Here is an 18,124-nt window from a genome sequence, read left to right as displayed (position 1 = left end):
CGAAATGACGATTAAAGTATCGCATAATTGTTATATCCCCCCCCCCCAAAAAAAAATACAGAAAGCATCAAGTTGTGAGACAAGCCTCGGATTTTGTGCCATTGAGAACCACGTGCATGCCCACGGAACTCGCTTACGGGCGAAAAAGTTGCATTAAAGCAGATGCGAATTAATCATAGTGCGAAAGCACACGTCCACGCATTCATGGACGTGCAAATAGGAAAGGAAGACCTGCCGTATATACTCCCTTATACGACTATCCCTTTTCGCGTTGCCGTGGAGCTTAATTCCTTAAAAACCAGTTCACGAAGCCAAACTTTTTTCCAAGGCAGTTCAGTAATGATCTTTACACGAAATATGAACTTCTTTGTATTCGGTCTCCTTTACTTCTCGCTCATTTTCATTTCAGGTGTTCTTTTATCGGTTCTGACATCATTCTCTGTGGTGTCAAATACGCGCATGATGCTTCAAATCACGACCAACAAGAGCTCTGACGCCTACAGCATGAGGTTCCTGCATGGCATCCGGTTCTTTAGCATTGTCTATATCCTTGTTGGACACAGCTACGGTGCCCCTTCGGACATTTGGGGTACGTAAGCCTTTGGCCTCTAAAAGAAACCATTGCAAGTTCTTGATAAAATAACAGCACATATATACTCTATCATTGTCGCAACAGGTGTCGGTTTGTCATTTGTAATGTAGTTGCCAACGAAAAGGCACCCTCGACAGCATAAAAGGGGCTTATGTCCAGGGCTCATTCGTATCATTATTTCATCTGACGGGATGTATTTTTGTATTTTGTAAGCTGTTTATGACGGCCACTGTCCTTAATCGTGTTGGGGTAGCTTAAGAAGCTAACGTTTCAAGTGTTTCTGAATATAGCAGTCCAGTTACCAGAGCGTAGTGTAAGCGAAGCGCGCCGGTTAGCAACGCACTTTTCCTACTGCGCTTCATTGCACAAAGACAAGCATGTTCAGCGGTTATTGGCCAATTATGTGCCACAAAAATACCGCGGGAACGCTGCATAATAAGCGTGAGAATTAGTTTCGACTAGTCTGTTATAATGAACGTGAACCGAAATATCAGCAAGTGGTCATTTTTTTTTCTTTCCTTCTCCATCGAAATGTGGCCACAGGAATAATAAAGTACGGTGTTTCTAGCCTTGTGCTCATTGGAACATAAAATGTCAAAAGCTATTCATTTGCCTTGATGCCGCAGGAACCTCAGCCACGTGAACATACATGAAATTTTGATTATGACATGAAATTGCGCTATCCTCATGCATAAAAGCTGTGGTGCGAGCGCTGTTTATGACGAAGCTTCCTCGAAGTGAGAAGTTTAAAAAATTTTGTCTGTCAATATACAGCTAATATGCCCCATGAAAAGTGACGACATTTGCACCGCCCTAACAAGGTATAAATGAAATATGCCTCGAGCGAATTGGTTTTGCAATCGGCAACTATCTTTCGGTACAACCGTGTGTAATAAAGAACGCAAAAAATGCTTTTTTCAGGCATATGCCGGGGTGGTAGTGAATTTGGCTGTGAGGCTCGGATTGTACGGGGGCGACGTTCAACACGAGCCGCGGCTGCCGCCTTTCGATGCAGCCGCAACCCAAAAACACCCGCGTGATGTGCAATGGCAGCGTGCGTTAAAGAATGCCGCAGTCGCACATTTGCCGCGGTCGCGCATTTCACTGTATTTTTATTTGCCCCACAGCTCCGCACAGCTTGCATACTGCGCGCGCAGAGCAATGAGAAAACCTTCAGCTTTACTCATACTTGCTGTTTTCCTCTCCAGCCAACATGGTGAACGCCATAGTATATGCCGACAACTGGGCGAACATATTCACAACTGTGGGATATATGAGCGTCGACTGTTTTTTCTTCTTGAAGTGCGTATTGCACGGCGCTTCAGGAAAGCCCTCAGCGGCAGATGCGGGCGGTGGTCGCATCACATCCTCCTCTTGTCTTCCTGCATCATCTACTGCTTCTTCTCCCAACCCTTTAACACTGCAGCCAACTGCAATAACTAAGAATCTGGCTAGTCCAATTTCTCCGTTCCTTGGTTAGCCGAATTTCTCGTCAACTCTCCCACGGGTTCTCAACGACACTAGGAGGTGCGGATAAGCTTGAGCCAGACGTAGGATATTCGCATGACCGCACTCTCTCGGCGTCGCAGGTCAAAGGCAAGGTTGCAAGTCAGGAGCGTGATGAAAGTTGTGCAAGTCAGCGTTTTTGATTAACTGGCTGAAACATGGTAACTAGCGCTAAAATCTAGTGTGTATCCCGACGGCGTCTTTTTATTATTCCTTATTTATTTCAGCACTACTTACTGTGTTTCAGTCAGTTAATGAAAAGAACCAACTAGCCCACAGATCTTTAATCACGCTCCTATTGGGCCCTGTTCTTTTCCAGTAACTCTAGCGTGTGTCCCGTCGGTGTCTTTTCGTTGTCCGTTGTGTATTTTAGCGCTAGTTGTCATTTTTCAGGCAGTTGCAAGTCCAGTCACGTCCATAAGCAAAGCCAAGCATGCGAGTGATTGAGATACATCCTGCACTAAAGTTTAAACACGATGCCATTTCACAGTGTCATATTGTTAGAAGATGGATTCGCAACACCTTGATAGTCGTGATAACAGGCATGTTCCAGGAGGAACGCTGCCCCATTAGGGCTGCAAGACGGTCGTGTGAGCTGGCGCAAGGTGAAAATTGCAATACATGACAACAAAATGCCGTTAGGAGAGAAGGAACCTAAACCCTAAGAAAACACCGCGCATTTGTACCGCTCCAGAAAACATGGAACAGAAACCCATGAATGCGTGAAAGCTCGTGCTCAATTACTGTACGAAAGAGAAATGAATAAAACGGAGTCGTGGCCCCCTGTGGTTCTCAAAAACACTGAACACAGCCCATGAGGAGTGGCGTGGTCAAATCTGTTTTATAAGAGGGAGGTTACGGGGATAAGAAGACGGTCTATGGACTGTGAGCTGTGTTTATGTGGACTTCGATTGAACGTTGGGGAGAGGGGACCTCAAGGAATTATTTCGTTTATCCCCCTAGCCCATTCGTTGTCCTGGCAGCCGACCATGCATGTCAGACCCTACAACGACCCGCTCCAGTCGGTCGTCTAAGTCAACACTTACGTTGTCTGCAGTTATGCCAGATTTAGAAGAGCGACCTCGCATTCCCTCCACGGACGCCGTTAAAACCAGCGTAGCGATACGGAAGCGGCGGCTATCATGCAATGAGGGATGAAATTCACGCTGCCGTATTCAAATAAATGTAACTGATTCCTGACGCCTACACCATACCTATGACGACTGTCAGGATTCTAAGGCGCACAAGCGCTGAAAAATCAAGATCTCTTTTCACGTAAGAGCAACCTCGCGTTATGAGGTTGTGGGGCCGGGGAGCATTATGAAAACGTTTTCGCAACCTCGTAAATAATAAGTAAATAAGTTTATTTTCCAGGCTCAACCGGAGGGTTTCCTGGCTAAAAGCGGCCTGGGCAGCTTGACAGGGTGCCGGAAACCCCTACAAGCAGTAGCACACCAGCTGTACAGGACATTTTGCAATACCAGTCACGCATACAATAGTAGATTGAATAAAGAAAACACTCGACACATATATACACTGACTCGAATAATGTTTAAAAATGAGAACATTGAAATGGTCATACATATGTTGAAAGAAAAATACGTTAACACTCAAGCAAACGTTCAACAATCAACAAGTGGAGACATTGAATGGCATTTGAACAAAATATTTCCGCAGCTCAGCTTTTGTATATCCCGTTGTATGTTGATATGTGTTTAAAAATGGGCCAGATTATAAGACAACATTTGTAATTTATAATCGGTGCGAAAACGAGGTATATTCTATGAGTTAGTACTTCTGGTATGTATGTTAGCACGACGCGTGTCCAAAGATGCTAGGGTAGAGTAAAAATTGACAACTGATGCTGTGGAAAAATATATTTTTTGCAATGATATAAAATTATACAAAAGATCAACGCGGACAATGTTACGTTCTTGGAAGGCGTATTTGGTGGTAGTCATGTTATCAATATTAGCTATTTATCTTATTTTTTTTCACTGCGGCCCATACTAAGCTACAGTATTCAAGTTGTGAAAAAATAATGCATAATAAATTTGTCATTTACATTTCAGAGGTAAAGTTTCACGGCATCGTGAAAGGGCTCCGCAGATCGAAGAGAGTTTTTTGCAGAGGTGTTGGACGTGGGCATCCCAGTTTAAATGACACGAAAAATATACTCCAAGGATTTCGTGCTCTTCAACAATTTCTATTTGTTGATTTTCAAAGTTGAGCATACAATTGGGTGTTGCCGGTTTGTTTCTTGCGCGACTTATTATATCCTTGGACTTTGTAGGATATATGTTTAATCGAATCATCATTGACCTCCTAGATAATTTATTACATTACATTCCGCAATTAAATCGTAAAGGTTAGGGCCGGAAATAAGTATTGTGCTATCATCGGCGTATATTACAAAATCAATGGGAGGATCTATGCTAACAATATCATTTATGTATGCATTAAACAAAAGGGGTCCTAGTATGCTCCCTTGTGGGACACCATAACTGATAGGCAAAAGGGAAGAAAGTTCCTTATCTACAGACACCGGCAGACTTCTGTTTTGAAGGTAGCTTTTAAGCAAACTGAGTGGTTTACCACGAATACCATACATTTGAACTTTGTTAGCAAGAACCGTATGAATTAAGAAATGATACGCCTTACTGAAATCGAGAAAAAAGCACATCGTAGACAAGTTCTCACTAATATTGTTCAAAATAATTTCTTTCATTGTTAGAAAGGCTGTTTTTGTAAATTTACCCATTCTGAAACCAAATTGTGATTCAGTTTTTACCCTATGTTTGTCAAAAAACTTTGTTATTCTTGACGAAATAACCTTTTCCAGCCCCTTCAAAAACACAGGGAGTACTGAAATGGGCCTGTAATTTGCTAATACATTTCGGTCGCCCCCTTTATAAATTGCGGACACTTTTGCCGTTTTCATTCTGTTGGGGAAAACCCCGCATTCCAGTGCAAAATTATAGATGTGAGAAAGCAAGGGACAAATTGTGGGTAAGACATATTTACGTGGTTTCATCTGCATTGTATTGATATCTAAGGCTTTGCTGTTACTCATTCCCATATACACATTATAAACCTCATTTTCATCAGTAGGCTCGAAAAATATAGTCTCGCTAACCTGACTAGAGTAACCGGCGATATTATTGTCCGTAGGATCTTGAGATGAAGAAATGTGATTGAGAAAATGTGTGTGTTAAAATATTCTGCGAGTGCTCTTCATTTTATTTCCTTGCCACTTAATAGCATAGTTTTTGCAACATAGTTATTCGCACGGCGACCTACGACATCGTTTAAAGCTTTCCAAGCAATATCTTTTTATTTTTTTCAAGGAACATTTGATACAAACGATTTTTGTCCTTTATCATTTGGAACAGTTCTCGTGCGACCCATGGTTTCCTTATCTTATTGGAAGGAGTGTATTTTACTAGCGGAAAGTGCTTCAAATAAAGATATAGGAAATGATGAAAAATAAGTCGTACGCATCATTGACGTCCGTTTTTTGCAGCACACAAGACCAGTCGAAGTTCGTAATATAGCGCTTAAATGCTGCCAATGAGGCATCTGTGATGCGCTGTACACTAATGGTCTCGTTCACGTTGTTTCGCTTAGCATGCTTATTTTGAAAGACAACAAACACCGGACAGTGATCGCTAACATCAGAAGCAATTGTACCGCAAGAGAGCACATTGGTTTGAATATTCGCAACTATTAAATCAAGTGCCGACACAGTCGTGCACGTGACACGTGTTGCTGTTTCTATTAAGTTCACAAACCCACAGGAAAGAAGCTTCATTTTAAAATCACGTACAATAACGTTGTGGTCGAGAATATTAATATTAAATTCATCACTGCACAAAAGGAAACATTTATTAAATGATGCATATTCTAGAATCTGGTCAAAATAATCTCTAAAGTTTTTCATGTTGCCATTTGGGGGGCGGTATACTACAGAAACCAGCTGGTTTCGTTTTTCCAATGTTAACACTTCATAATCTTCAGTAACTTCACTAAGATTAGGCAGGATGTGGCACCTTTTGCACGCGAGAGTATAGGTAGCAGCATCGCCGCCGCGTTTGTTAGGTCTGTTAAGGAAAAAGACTTCATAACCGAGCAGCTCTAGCATCCTGCAGCCAGGTTGATACCATGTTTCAGAGAGTATCAAAACCGTAAATTCGAAAGAGAACTGTTTTAATAACAGAATGATTTCATCTTGTTTGTTGCCCACTGAGGGCGCACTGAGGTACAAAGCAGTTTCACAGTTACGGTGCCCTAGCTTCACCTGTTGTGGTAGGACAAATTCGTGATAGGTCATTTTTGTTTAGTTCTTTTTGATTACAGAGCAGAAGGACGAGATTTTAGTTGCCAAGTGAGGTATGATTGTCGCCTGCTGCTGACTCAGCACGAATGTTTTATTGCGAGAAGTGCTTGATGAGGTCCTTCTCGCTGGTTATCGGTACAAGAGCCGAGCCGCCACTTTGCTTCAACAATATCTTTCTATTCTGTGACCAAACAGACTTCCACCGATGCTCATGCTTTTTTTTTTTACAGCAAACGCAAGAAGTTTCTTTTGTGCCGGGCAAAGGTGCTCATTGACGTACAGAGGATCAGAATTTTCCAGGCCAACGTCAGTTTTTGTCACCCTCGTTGTTTTGGCTTTCGGGAGGACTGTATCACGTTTGGCTTGAGACCGGAACTGAACGACAATATTCGACGTATCTGCCTTTCCTGTCGGTACTCGATGACAGGCTTCAATCTCGCTTTCTTGAATTGGTTCTTTAATTGCATTTCCTATCTTTGAGACTATATAAATCACAGACTCGCTGTCATTTTTGATGACACCTTGAATTTCTAAGTCAGCCCTTCTTGAGTATGGCTCAGACAGAATCAGTCGCTTGTCCAAATCAAGCGCTTTGCTTTCCAGATTTGTTTGCATGTTTTGAAGCAAGGTTCTTGTTTTCAGCGATTTCGGCATTTACCTTTTCTTCAAGCTCTTTGATAGAGTCATGTGCAAACTCGATGCTTTTAACTAAGCCTTGCTTTTCGCTCTTCAGTTCTCGAATTTCGTTGCGCATTTCCCGTTCCAACGACTCGCGAAGTAGCTTCATTTCAGCTTTAGTTTCTTCCCGTAACTTTGCTTATCAGCTTTAAAGTCCTCTTTCATTTTTTCTGCCTCCTTTCCAGCCAATCCTAAACGTGTGTCTCCTTACAGTCACACAGCACACTCGATAAGGTTCAGCAAACAGAAACGATAGCAGCAGAAGTTCACAAGACACTTGGCAGCAGAGACGAGCGTCTAATAATAATGCGTATGATCAACGTGCTCTTTTCACTAACCTGCAATGAAGGCCGCAGTAGATTAGATGCTCGCGACTCGCTCGACGTTACTGCCAAATGCTGCGAATGTCGATGAAGGTGCTCCTTTTGTAGTGGATGGGGTCACGTGGGAGTCAACGTAGCAGGTTACGGAGTAGCCGACGATGACGCCCTCTTGAACCAGGGGGTGTAGAGCGTAATCCGTGTTTTCACAGCGGCAGGCTACGGGATGAATCAGTGCCGGCGCCTAGTGCGGCTGCGTGGGTGTGCCCTGCAGTGAAGGCCGATGAAGATTAAGACGCTTGCGACTCGCTCGACGTGACTGCCAAATGTTGGTATGGGACTGGCCGGCGACCATCCGCTGGCCAATCACGTTAGCCAGAGGGATCGTTGCTGAGGCGGTTATTGTGAAGGCCCGTGAGTTCGACTTTGACGACCGAAAGGTCGGCGGTGCCCAGTAACTAACCGTTCTTGTACGTGCACACACCTGAACAACCATGTTTATTCTTGAATTTATGTCGCAAAACTTATGTGAGGGTTTAGTGCGGGCCATGCTTGCTAGAATCCTTCCTTTATTTTGTTTTAAAGTTCTCGGTTTTAAGACCCTCAAGACTGACCAGATAGCGCTTTTACATCTGCCATTCAAGCCCAGCTTTGAGAGAGATTTCTTCTAAACGCGCTGCTTCAATCACCGAAGCGCGAATGCTTTAGAAGGTTAACTTTGTCAGCTGCCGACCTCAACCTGGTTTACCGACACTGCGCAGAGGCGGCTTTAACAACGCAACCAGGTTCAGGCGAGACAGACCACGTCGAAAACCGGAATCATGAAAGCCACCGCGTCCTATTGAATGCTTCAGCAAGCAGCTTGGTTTCACGCAAAAGCACGCAGTGAGAAGAAAGCGTGGGTTCAGTAACATAATGTGCACGTAAAAGCAACCAATATACCTTGTGCTGCACGCCATGACACATTAGTAATCTACGTAGATAGTACAAAAAACGTCCCTTGTCGTACTTTGTCCAAACAGCGCTTAAATACATTAATGTGCTTTTATTAGCCACCACTGTACCTATATTATAAATGCTTTCTTGCAGCGGATTTCTCTTAGCTTTCGTCGTGCACAGGCAAAAGAGGAATGGAGTGATCGTCTTCGTGATTGCCGTAGTCAGAAGGTTCATAAGGTAAGCGTGATCTTCCGTCCATCCGTAGACAAGTGGGTGGATGTAGATATGCATAGATATACGGATTACCTTCGCAGATATGCATAGATAAGAGTCCATACTTCTTATCTACGCATGTCTGCATCAAGCAGTCGTCAGAGGGGTCACCCCTCTTAAAGATCAGCAGACATATATGCACGGAAGGTTAGGCAGAACCGCCATCCAGGGCCATTCCATGGTTGCGAATTTACTAGCCCAGCCGCACCATCGCATTGTCTGGCGTTATGGAGTACGTTTGTCTACCCGCTGTGTACAATGTGTCACCCATATAAGCAGTCGGTTGTCTGTCATATGCAGCCCATGACGATTTCTGTCTGATATATCTTTCAGAATACCATAACCTCGCGTTGGTTCTGTGAATGCAGTCTGACTGTTGTAAATTATTCATTTTACACTAATATTTTTTTCGTGGCTCTTAGACAGTACTTATGATATGAAATAATTATTTTATTTTATTTCATAAACGACCAAAAGAACTTTTGACTTCAAGCTGCGACTTCTGAACAAGATGTGAAAGAAGCGCTACGTGAAAAAGTAGGCCGTTTCGCAGGGCCACAGGGCAAGAAAATGTGGTGATGCAATTGTAGACGTAGCGTTATTACAAAACGAAAACCATCCTTGACCCGCAAACTGGCGCTCTGAATAAAACAATTTATGAAACTACATACGCACAGCAGCGTTTTCTATACTTTGGCACTAAAGCTAAGAGTCCAACATACAGCTGGATCAACATAAAACGTTAGCCATTCACGAAGCAGAGGCGCAAGCAAGCGATAAAGTGCGAGCGAAAACTGTGTCTAGGTATTGCAAGTCTTCGAAGGATTCTTGAAATATTATTTCTGCCGAGTGTATGCATTCGCGAAACAGACGCATACTCACTTAAAAAAAAAAGCGGCCGCCTTACTCTTTATCTAGCGAAATAGTAACCAATATGTAGCCACGCTGTTAGTAACTGGAGGTAGTTAATTGCATGGCGGCAAAATTTACTAACCCTTCAAAGTTGTAGCAATAACTAACATTTACGTCAAATCAAACTATCAAGCCCTACCAAATGACTAGTAAGCGATGCCATCTTGTCTGCAGACGCCGTGGTGGCTCAGTGGTTATGGCGGTCAGCTGCTGACCCGAAAGAGGCGGGTTCTATCCGGGCCGCCGAGGTCGAATTTCGAAGGAGGCAGAGTTCTAGAGGCCTGTGTACTGTGCAATGCCAGTGCACGTGAAAGAATCCCAGGTGGTCGAATTTTCCGGAGCCCTTCACAACGGCTTCCCTTATAGCCCGAGCCGCTTTGGGATGTTAAACCCTCATAAACAAAACTACTCTGCAAAAACCTGGTTTAAAGTACAACCTTTAAAGGGGCTCTGAAATGGGCTGTATTAAAGTTGCAGTAGGCATGAGATGTTAAAGCACGTAGATTCCCGAACATTGTGCAGCAAGAATTTTTGTTAATGTCCTTTGTAGAAGCTAAGTTATCTGAAGTCAAAATTTGAATTTCAATGGCTTCGCGCCTTTCCCTCCGAAGGCGGAACTTCCTGACCCGCCGGAGCTATGCGGCTTACTGGCCACGGCATCTGCCTTCCATCTGAAAGAATATAACCAATAGCCATCTCCCAACTGTTGTACGCAGGTGCGAGCGACGGAAAAGGGCGCGAGCAGGAAAAAGTCACCAGAAAGTAGTGGCCAAATTTCGCGCGTGATTGTGGGTCCAATGCTGCTTGTAGAACTGTATTGTTCGGCTCAATTGTCCTAGACAACACAGTTGAGTGATTGCGCGAGTTCATGGGCTCTCCTCGGAAGGTGTTTCAGAGCCACTTAACTGAAGAATGCACTACTATACCCTCTTAGTCACTGCTTCTTTGCGCAGGTGAAGGTGCATAGCACTCTTTTAAATGCAGGTTGAAGCAGCTACCACCAAACGCCTAAAAACTACTTGCATCCCATGGTGCTAGGTTTCCAGTATGATGTGTTGGTGTTATGTGTTATTTTGCACTCTGGAAAAAAATCCGCAAGAGCTATACATTAAGTATGAAGAACACCTGACACCAATAAGAGCGACCGCCTGTGTGCTGGACACAACAAACGTACAGTCGTCAGCACGCTTAACACGAATGACGGAAAGCGTGGCCGGGAGCGGCTTGGATTAACGCCATCGCCGCGATGTGTTGCGCGCTCTTGCCGAGATAACATCACGGTATTTTTGCGGTGGCTGACGAAAGCTGGAGCGCAGCCGGATTTGACTACTCACCTTGTTATTTCGCTTGTATCTAGCCGGCAGGGTGAGTCGCTCACTTGACTGTTTCGCGACTTTTCTCTACTGGCCGCGGCTCACGCGGGCGCAGAACACACGTTGCGGTTTGCTCATCTCCAAAAAGCGCTAAAGTGGCGTGTCTTCACACCGCTCGAGCGCTTTTCCAGGTCGGCCTCAAAGCCTGTGATCTAAAGAAATGAAGATTCGGAAGAGCAGAGCAAACGTGGGTTTTTGGCGGTTGTAAAGATTGGACAATAAATTTTCAAATACGGTGGCCTCCTTGCGCTGGTCCTTCATTTCTCACATTCTAGGACAGCGTGTGTCGCTGTGCTCTCGCAGGCTAGTGTCTGGCTTCCTGTTTCGCCCACGCTGCACTGGAGATCCAGCGCAGGTGCGCAAGAGCTGCTCGTGTCATGAGCAAGAGACGTCGATGCAATTCAAAGTAAAATTTTAATGTCTGATTATTAGCGAGAAGCGCCAACTAAACCGAAACGAGCCGATTTTGAGCACAAGCACAAATTAGGAACAAACCAGCCCTGGTTCCAACGAGAAATAAAGGCTAGAGCACTTGTTGACAGTAAAAAGAACATTCTGCCTAATTGACAATGCAGTAGCGCGTGCTCCCGCGCTCTTCACTGCGTCCATTCGCTCAGGCAGGGAATTGTCGAGCGCGTTAACAACCTCTCTGCCAGCCCGCACGATCTCCCATTGTTCTGGTAGGGCAATCCAGAGGTAGTCCGCCGTTGTGCAACTCGAGCCCAAGCGCCTCGAAAGATTAAATTTCTTCATGCCCCAAACATTTTCAGTTAAGTTTAGATCGGAGCTGCGGCTGGGCCACTCAAGCTGCATGATCGCTTGGCGATCCAGAAAATCTTGCGCAACTCGCGCGGCGTGGATGGTGGCTCGGTCATGCTGAAAAAAAAAAAACGACTTGTCAGCATCGCATGGCTATAAAATGCACTAAGGACTTACCGGTGCTGTTCAGGACGCCAAGTCTTTGGGGTTGGTCTCACCGCGTAGAAAACGTCGCTTCGTCTGTAAAAACGACGTATTCCCAGTCGTCCGGCGTCCACTATTCGCGTTCTTGAGCGAACTGGAGTTGCTGGTGGCGATGCGGCGCTTCCAACACTGGCGTCCTAGCGGCGACCCGGTTTTGGATGGCCGCTTTACGCAGTCTTCTGCGCATGGTGTCCGTGCTAGCTTGTAGCCCAAACTCATCGCGTATTTACGCGCTGTCAGGAAGGGGTTGTCCACTGAAGAGGCTACAAAGAGAATATCTTCTTCAGGGGTTATTGCCCGCTCCAGAATTGTGCGTGCAGCATCCTCTATCCGTTCTTCGTCTCTGAATGCCCGGACAATTCGGATTAACCGCGGAAACTGGCCGCCCAACTGTAGCAGTTATTTCTCGCTGCGACATTGTACGGGCCATGTAAACTATAGCGAGGCGCCCTTCCTTCGGCACTCTGCGCGGAATCTTTAGCACACACTTGTTAGATGCATGACTTTATATAACACTGGTCTAGCGTCATCCCAAACTATCGTAAATTTCATTGGGTGTTGCCGCGCCTATATCGGCGTTAGCGCGTTCATGCTGTCTCAACCGGCTAGCTGCCTGAAAACTATCCACTTCGAGCTGCCATATCGCTTCATGCTGTCGTATTATAAATTTCTAGACTTCTAGGCATAAAATTCCCCGAACCGTAACAAGTGGTCTGTGCCCTTGATGATATTCTTACACGAGCAACGCCATTTTACAGTATTATTTCTTCTTGATGCCAATCTTCGCGGAAAATCAAGTGCCATGCATGCCATTTCAGAGTAACTTGGTAAAGACCGCATCAAGAGTGCCCGGATATGAGCACGTGGCAACAGTTCACTTAGTTCGCAGAATATTCCAAAGAGCAATCAATTATAAGGCAATCGGTATCCTCCAACGGCTTATACCATTGGACTCGTTGCATCTCTGGCCAGAGGCTTCCTAGTTTGCATAATAATGCCACCACGGCATCCAATATCTGTTGTCCTCAGCTGCTGGCTCAGGAGACCCGGGTTCAATCCCGGCCGCGGCGGTCGTATTTTGGTGGATGCGAAATGCTGTACGGACGTGTTCTGTGCGACGCCAGTGCACGTCAAAGAACTACAGATGTGAGAAATTATCCGCTGCCCTTCCACTGCGGTGTCCACAACCTGAGTGGCTTTCGTGCGGCATCCATAGCCTGAGTCGCTTTGGGCATTAAATATTATAAAACCAAACGAAGTTTTCCAAAAGAGTCAGATTTTTATCCCAACGGATGCTTATATAGCGCCTCTCGCTAATAATCAGACATTAAAATTTTACTTTGAATTGCATCGACGTCTCTTGCTCATGACACGAGCAGCTCTTGCGCACCTGCGCTGGATCTCCAGTGCAGCGTGGGCGAAACAGGAAGCCAGACACTAGCCTGCGAGAGCACAGCGACACACGCTGTCCTAGAATGTGAGAAATGAAGGACCAGCGCAAGGAGGCCACCGTATTTGAAAATTTATTGTCCAATCTTTACAACCGCCAAAAACCCACGTTTGCTCTGCTCTTCCGAATCTTCATTTCTTTAGATCACAGGCTTTGAGGCCGACCTGGAAAAGCGCTCGAGCGGTGTGAAGACACGCCACTTTAGCGCTTTTTGGAGATGAGCAAACCGCAACGTGTGTTCTGCGCCCGCGTGAGCCGCGGCCAGTAGAGAAAAGTCGCGAAACAGTCAAGTGAGCGACTCACCCTGCCGGCTAGATACAAGCGAAATAACAAGGTGAGTAGTCAAATCCGGCTGCGCTCCAGCTATCGTCAGCCACCGCAAAAATACCAAGATGTTATCTCGGCAAGAGCGCGCAACACATCGCGGCGCTGGCGTTAGTCCAAGCCGCTCTAGGACACGCTTTCTCTCATTCGTGTTAAGCGTGCTGACGACTGTACTTTGACATTGACACGGTGGCATCAGAGCCTACTACGTTTTCGAAGCAATTTAATCAAACGAGCATACTCATGCGATGCGCGGAAAGCCTAAAATCACAAAGGTGACACAAACTAGGCACGTTCACTGCGCATGCGCAGGTTAATTCTTTGCTCGCCATGGATTCCTCGTAAGTCTGGCCCTCTCTAGCCTCTTACCTCTGTCAGCTAAGATAACATCCTTAACTTTGCAACCTGCTATTGCAGAAATGGCAAATGTGCACAAACGTATGACGCAGAAAAAATATTCTATTGAAAAAACATGCCATTCGCACTACTATATGTGCCATTTATATAATACAACCTTCTGTTTAAGAATGGTTGCTAACCGTTACAGCAGTAACAAGCAATCGAAGTTAGTAAAACGTAAGTGCCGACTTTTACTAACTCTACTTTTAAGACGGCACAACAGATTTAGCAACCAGGTAGTAGAAAGCAGTCAGAGTTGATAAAAAAGTAGTAACGCGTAGTTGGTAAAAAGCGGCACTCTCTAACTGATTACTTTTTAAGAGTATACAGTGCATAGACAGTGTGCGAAGCACGACGCGCATGCTATAAAAGGGCACTGATGACAGCTCCATCCAATTCTTCTTTCCAGAAAAAAAATCTCTGATTCTTTGTTTTTATGCTAAACAAGCCCTCTTTGCCCTTAGTGACCCTTTAAACACGGTTTCTTCGATATCTTTGCGCTGACCGCATCCTTCACTTAAGGAAAATGAACTACTGAGATTCGAGATAATGGCGCGTGTGGTGCCCGAAGACAATCTGACATTTCCTCCTGCGCTGGAGGCCACCGGCGCCACTACGCGCGCCTTTGTTGAAGGCGCTCCGACGTTTACGGGGCTCAGCCCGGATGGCAACGACTCCCTGCCCTTCACAGGAAAGGGCCGCGCACAGAAGCGGATGCACCGGAGCTTCGCGCGCTTGCTGGAAGCCATTCGCGTCGCCCAGTGGCCCTCGTTTTTGATAAAGGGAAAATGAAGACTAATCTGGAGTTGGCTTGTATCGATAGATTCCAGCTTTTCAATGACAAATGCGCTGCATTAATTGAAAACAAAGCTTTTATAAGCTAGCAAAGACAAAAAGAAATAAATACAGGTACCACCACCACTGTCTCTTTTTGGAAGCAGATTGCGCTACGTAAAGAGAGTTTTTCTTTTTTTTTTGCACGCAAATCCCTATGGTTGAATGAAAGCAATATTTGGTTCCGATCAGCGCAGACGATGTCTTTTCCCGGTCTTGGAATCTCAAGTTTAAATCAAGTGGCGGATAAATTTTTTACCACTTTTCTTAGCGATTAATGCGTCTTTCTTTGACTGACGGACAAGCATCTACATCGCCAGAAAGACCCATAGCATCTATTTTTTCATAGAACAAAAATTGCCTCGAGTTGTCATCAGCGCCCCTTTAAAGCCTTGCGCTCTTAATATATAGAACGTTGTACCCAAAAGGAGTCCAAATGTACCCGAAACATAGTCCATATGCATCTTTGGGTGGTTAAACTCCACAGACCACACAATACGAATGTCTACTTGGCCACTCCCTTACCCGCCACCTCTCCAACAGATAAGTTCATAACCTGGGGCCGCATTCGGAGTTTGTGTAATAATAAAAAGGGTCATAATCTGCCACAGCGGCCGCACCTGATTGGTCAAAACGCCGGAAGCGGATATCGGTTCAGTTGCGACTGTGAGTGGCGGCAGGATATCACTGCGTTGCGGTTGCCACAGGGAAACGTCCAGCGGCGCTTTTGCTCTTTGCCGACATATGGAACGAGACCAATGCGAGAGCAGAAACATTCAGCCACAAGTTTAGCTGCCCATCGGATTCCACCGTAAAGGGGTAATATGAAAGCAGCTTTATTTGCCCAGTAGACTTCGGCGAACAGAAACAATAGTTCAGATACTCTTTTCTGCACCGTAAAAGTCGGTGGTGTGCTTAAAGAAGAAAATATTGTACGCAATACGCATACCTTTTCAGTAACAGAAGGCAGCCGCTACAGCCGTCGATAGCCTACGGTAAATAAAAGACAGCTATCTTGCTCGCATAACATGGCGTTTTAGATTTACCTTGAGGGTAAAAGGGAACGGAGAAGAAAATTTGTAGCATGCACTCACTCACTGCGCAATGCGCGCTCCGTGTTGTGCTGAACCAAGATGCCGTGACGAATTGCCGTCTGCAACATAGCTGAACGTAAGTGGTCGCTGTTATCGGACAGTTGTGCAGAGGGTAATTTCCGTTTTTCATTCCTTTTATGCATGTACTGCAAGAGCCGCGAAATGCCGCATATAGGTTTTTAATTTTCTGCCGTCAACAAATAAAAGGGGTCAGCTAAAAAAGGAATTTGCTGTATTTCTCTTCATAAATGCGCTGGGAGACTTCGCAGACCAAATTTTCATAAGTTCGCCATGATGCAAGGCGCCGGCATGCCTACACTGGCGCATGAAAACCAACTTGCAACCTAACTCCTGAGCAAAATACAGAGCCACACCACCGCGGCTACCGAGAACAGTAAGGGACGCCGAAAAACCACCTCTGGCATGTCAAACGCGTCGGTGTAGCAGCGCTTCACTGTCGAGTGACCATCCGTGCACATGAGCGGTTTCACGCTGGCAGGCATTACACACGATCATGATGCAAGATGCTTAAACAGCTAATGCAGAGTTCTAGAATGGGTAATGCACGTTTGCGCGAAGTAAACGCAACTATTTCGAGGGTCATTATGCTTTATGTTACATCATATAACCTACGCAGACGCGATAACTCCGGTGATAGTGGCACCATTCGGTTTGAATGAAGAGAACAATTTCTGCAACAAACCGCTGCTCGGTAGGCCTAGGAGCTACAGAATTATCCAACCAAATAAAAAGCAGGCCAAATTTATCGTCCATCCAATTTGCTATAGGCAAGATAAGACGAAGCGAGAGTCCCGTAACCTGTTTATAGCCTGTTCACGCGCCGAAAAACACAGTAATACCGACGAGTTCACTTCGAAGCGAGACGCTCGGCTTCAGAGTGTGCCGCCATGTTGGCTGTCCTTGAGCATCTGCTGTAGAGGAGCGTACGCTATGTGTCTGACTTCACCGTCCGATTTCTTCAACCCTTTTTGCTGCATCCGGACCACCACATCCGCTTCCGGCGTTTTGAAAAATGAGGTGTAGCCACTGCGGCAGATTATGACGCTTTTATTATGACCCATACTCGGAATACGGACCCTGATTCTCGGTAAAATTGAGGCAGTGGTACAGCCGTACCCTACATCGCGTGGCTCTTCCTTGCTGTGTTTCACGTCTATCTCCAGTGCCTGCGAGGGCGCCAGATGGACCTGCCCCTTGCTGAGCAGCTATAGGTGGCTCCAACAGCGGTTGTAGAAGTTTGACAGGCATGTGCGCTCTCCAGAGGGTCCCCGTCTCGACGCAGCATTTCATAAAGTCAGCATTAAGGACTGGCTATTCTTTCGTCTAAACGCATTGCCTGCAACGAGTCTTGGAGAATCCCATCGCAATTTTTCTACCGTTACCACCCATGTGTCCCTGCTCATCTGCTCCTCATCCACTTCATAGTTCTTCCCTTGCATGTAATATGCGCCGCTGCGCCTTTAGCTCTCCAAGACGCTTTTTCGGTAGTGGGATATTTGAGATTCCCATCGTGCACTCAGGCGATTAGTGTGACCGCGATTACTGATCTTTCTTTTATTTTCTATCAAACAACCAGTAGTATTGATACGAAGATTTAATCAATTAAAAAATATTTCCGCCGTTGATGTGGTTTAGCAAAATGAATTTCAGGGCCCGAACTGACAAGGCAGACCTGTTAGGCACATAGCACAAAGCGGAAACTGGACACTGAGACAGCAGCGTTCATTTTCCCTTCACACTTCGAGCCTTAATTAGCCGACTGTAACTTCTGATTTTAAGCACCTTGAACCGCGAATCTGCTTCAGCGATTGATTACACTGTGCATTTATTTTTTTTTCAGAACCATGGTTCCGGTGTTCTTCTGCCTCATGTGCCTGTTTTTGCTGCCTCTTATCACCTCCGGACCAGACGCTAAGGCGTACTTCCGCAAGCTCAATGACGAATTTCAGAGGCAGTGGCTGTATCTGCTTCTTCAAGTCCAAAACTATGACTTCGAAGTCACTGTAGATACTGTACGTTTGCCTCTATGTACGGGGACGTATAATCTATACCGGCCGCTGCAGAAATCAGAAAGCGCTGCATGCATGGAAGATAACTCCATAAATTCGCT

The 18,124-nt window shown here is 45.5% G+C and overlaps 1 protein-coding gene across 1 annotated transcript in view; it reads left to right on the top strand.

Annotated features, from left to right (window-relative positions):
• The window catches only part of LOC144111868 (nose resistant to fluoxetine protein 6-like), a 52,565-nt gene that overhangs the window by 11,674 nt on the left and 22,767 nt on the right, over positions 1–18,124 (top strand). The window contains exons 6-9 of the mRNA XM_077644894.1: positions 410–589; positions 1,801–1,894; positions 8,522–8,608; positions 17,855–18,026. Coding sequence (XP_077501020.1) covers positions 410–589; positions 1,801–1,894; positions 8,522–8,608; positions 17,855–18,026 — 533 coding nt within the window. The remainder of the gene's footprint in view (positions 1–409; positions 590–1,800; positions 1,895–8,521; positions 8,609–17,854; positions 18,027–18,124) is intronic.

The sequence above is a fragment of the Amblyomma americanum genome, unplaced genomic scaffold (assembly GCF_052857255.1).
Source record: "Amblyomma americanum isolate KBUSLIRL-KWMA unplaced genomic scaffold, ASM5285725v1 scaffold_12, whole genome shotgun sequence".
NCBI classification, from domain to species: domain Eukaryota; kingdom Metazoa; phylum Arthropoda; class Arachnida; order Ixodida; family Ixodidae; genus Amblyomma; species Amblyomma americanum.
The sequence above is the reverse complement of the archived record's forward strand: the minus strand, read 5'-3'. Positions and strand labels throughout refer to the sequence as shown.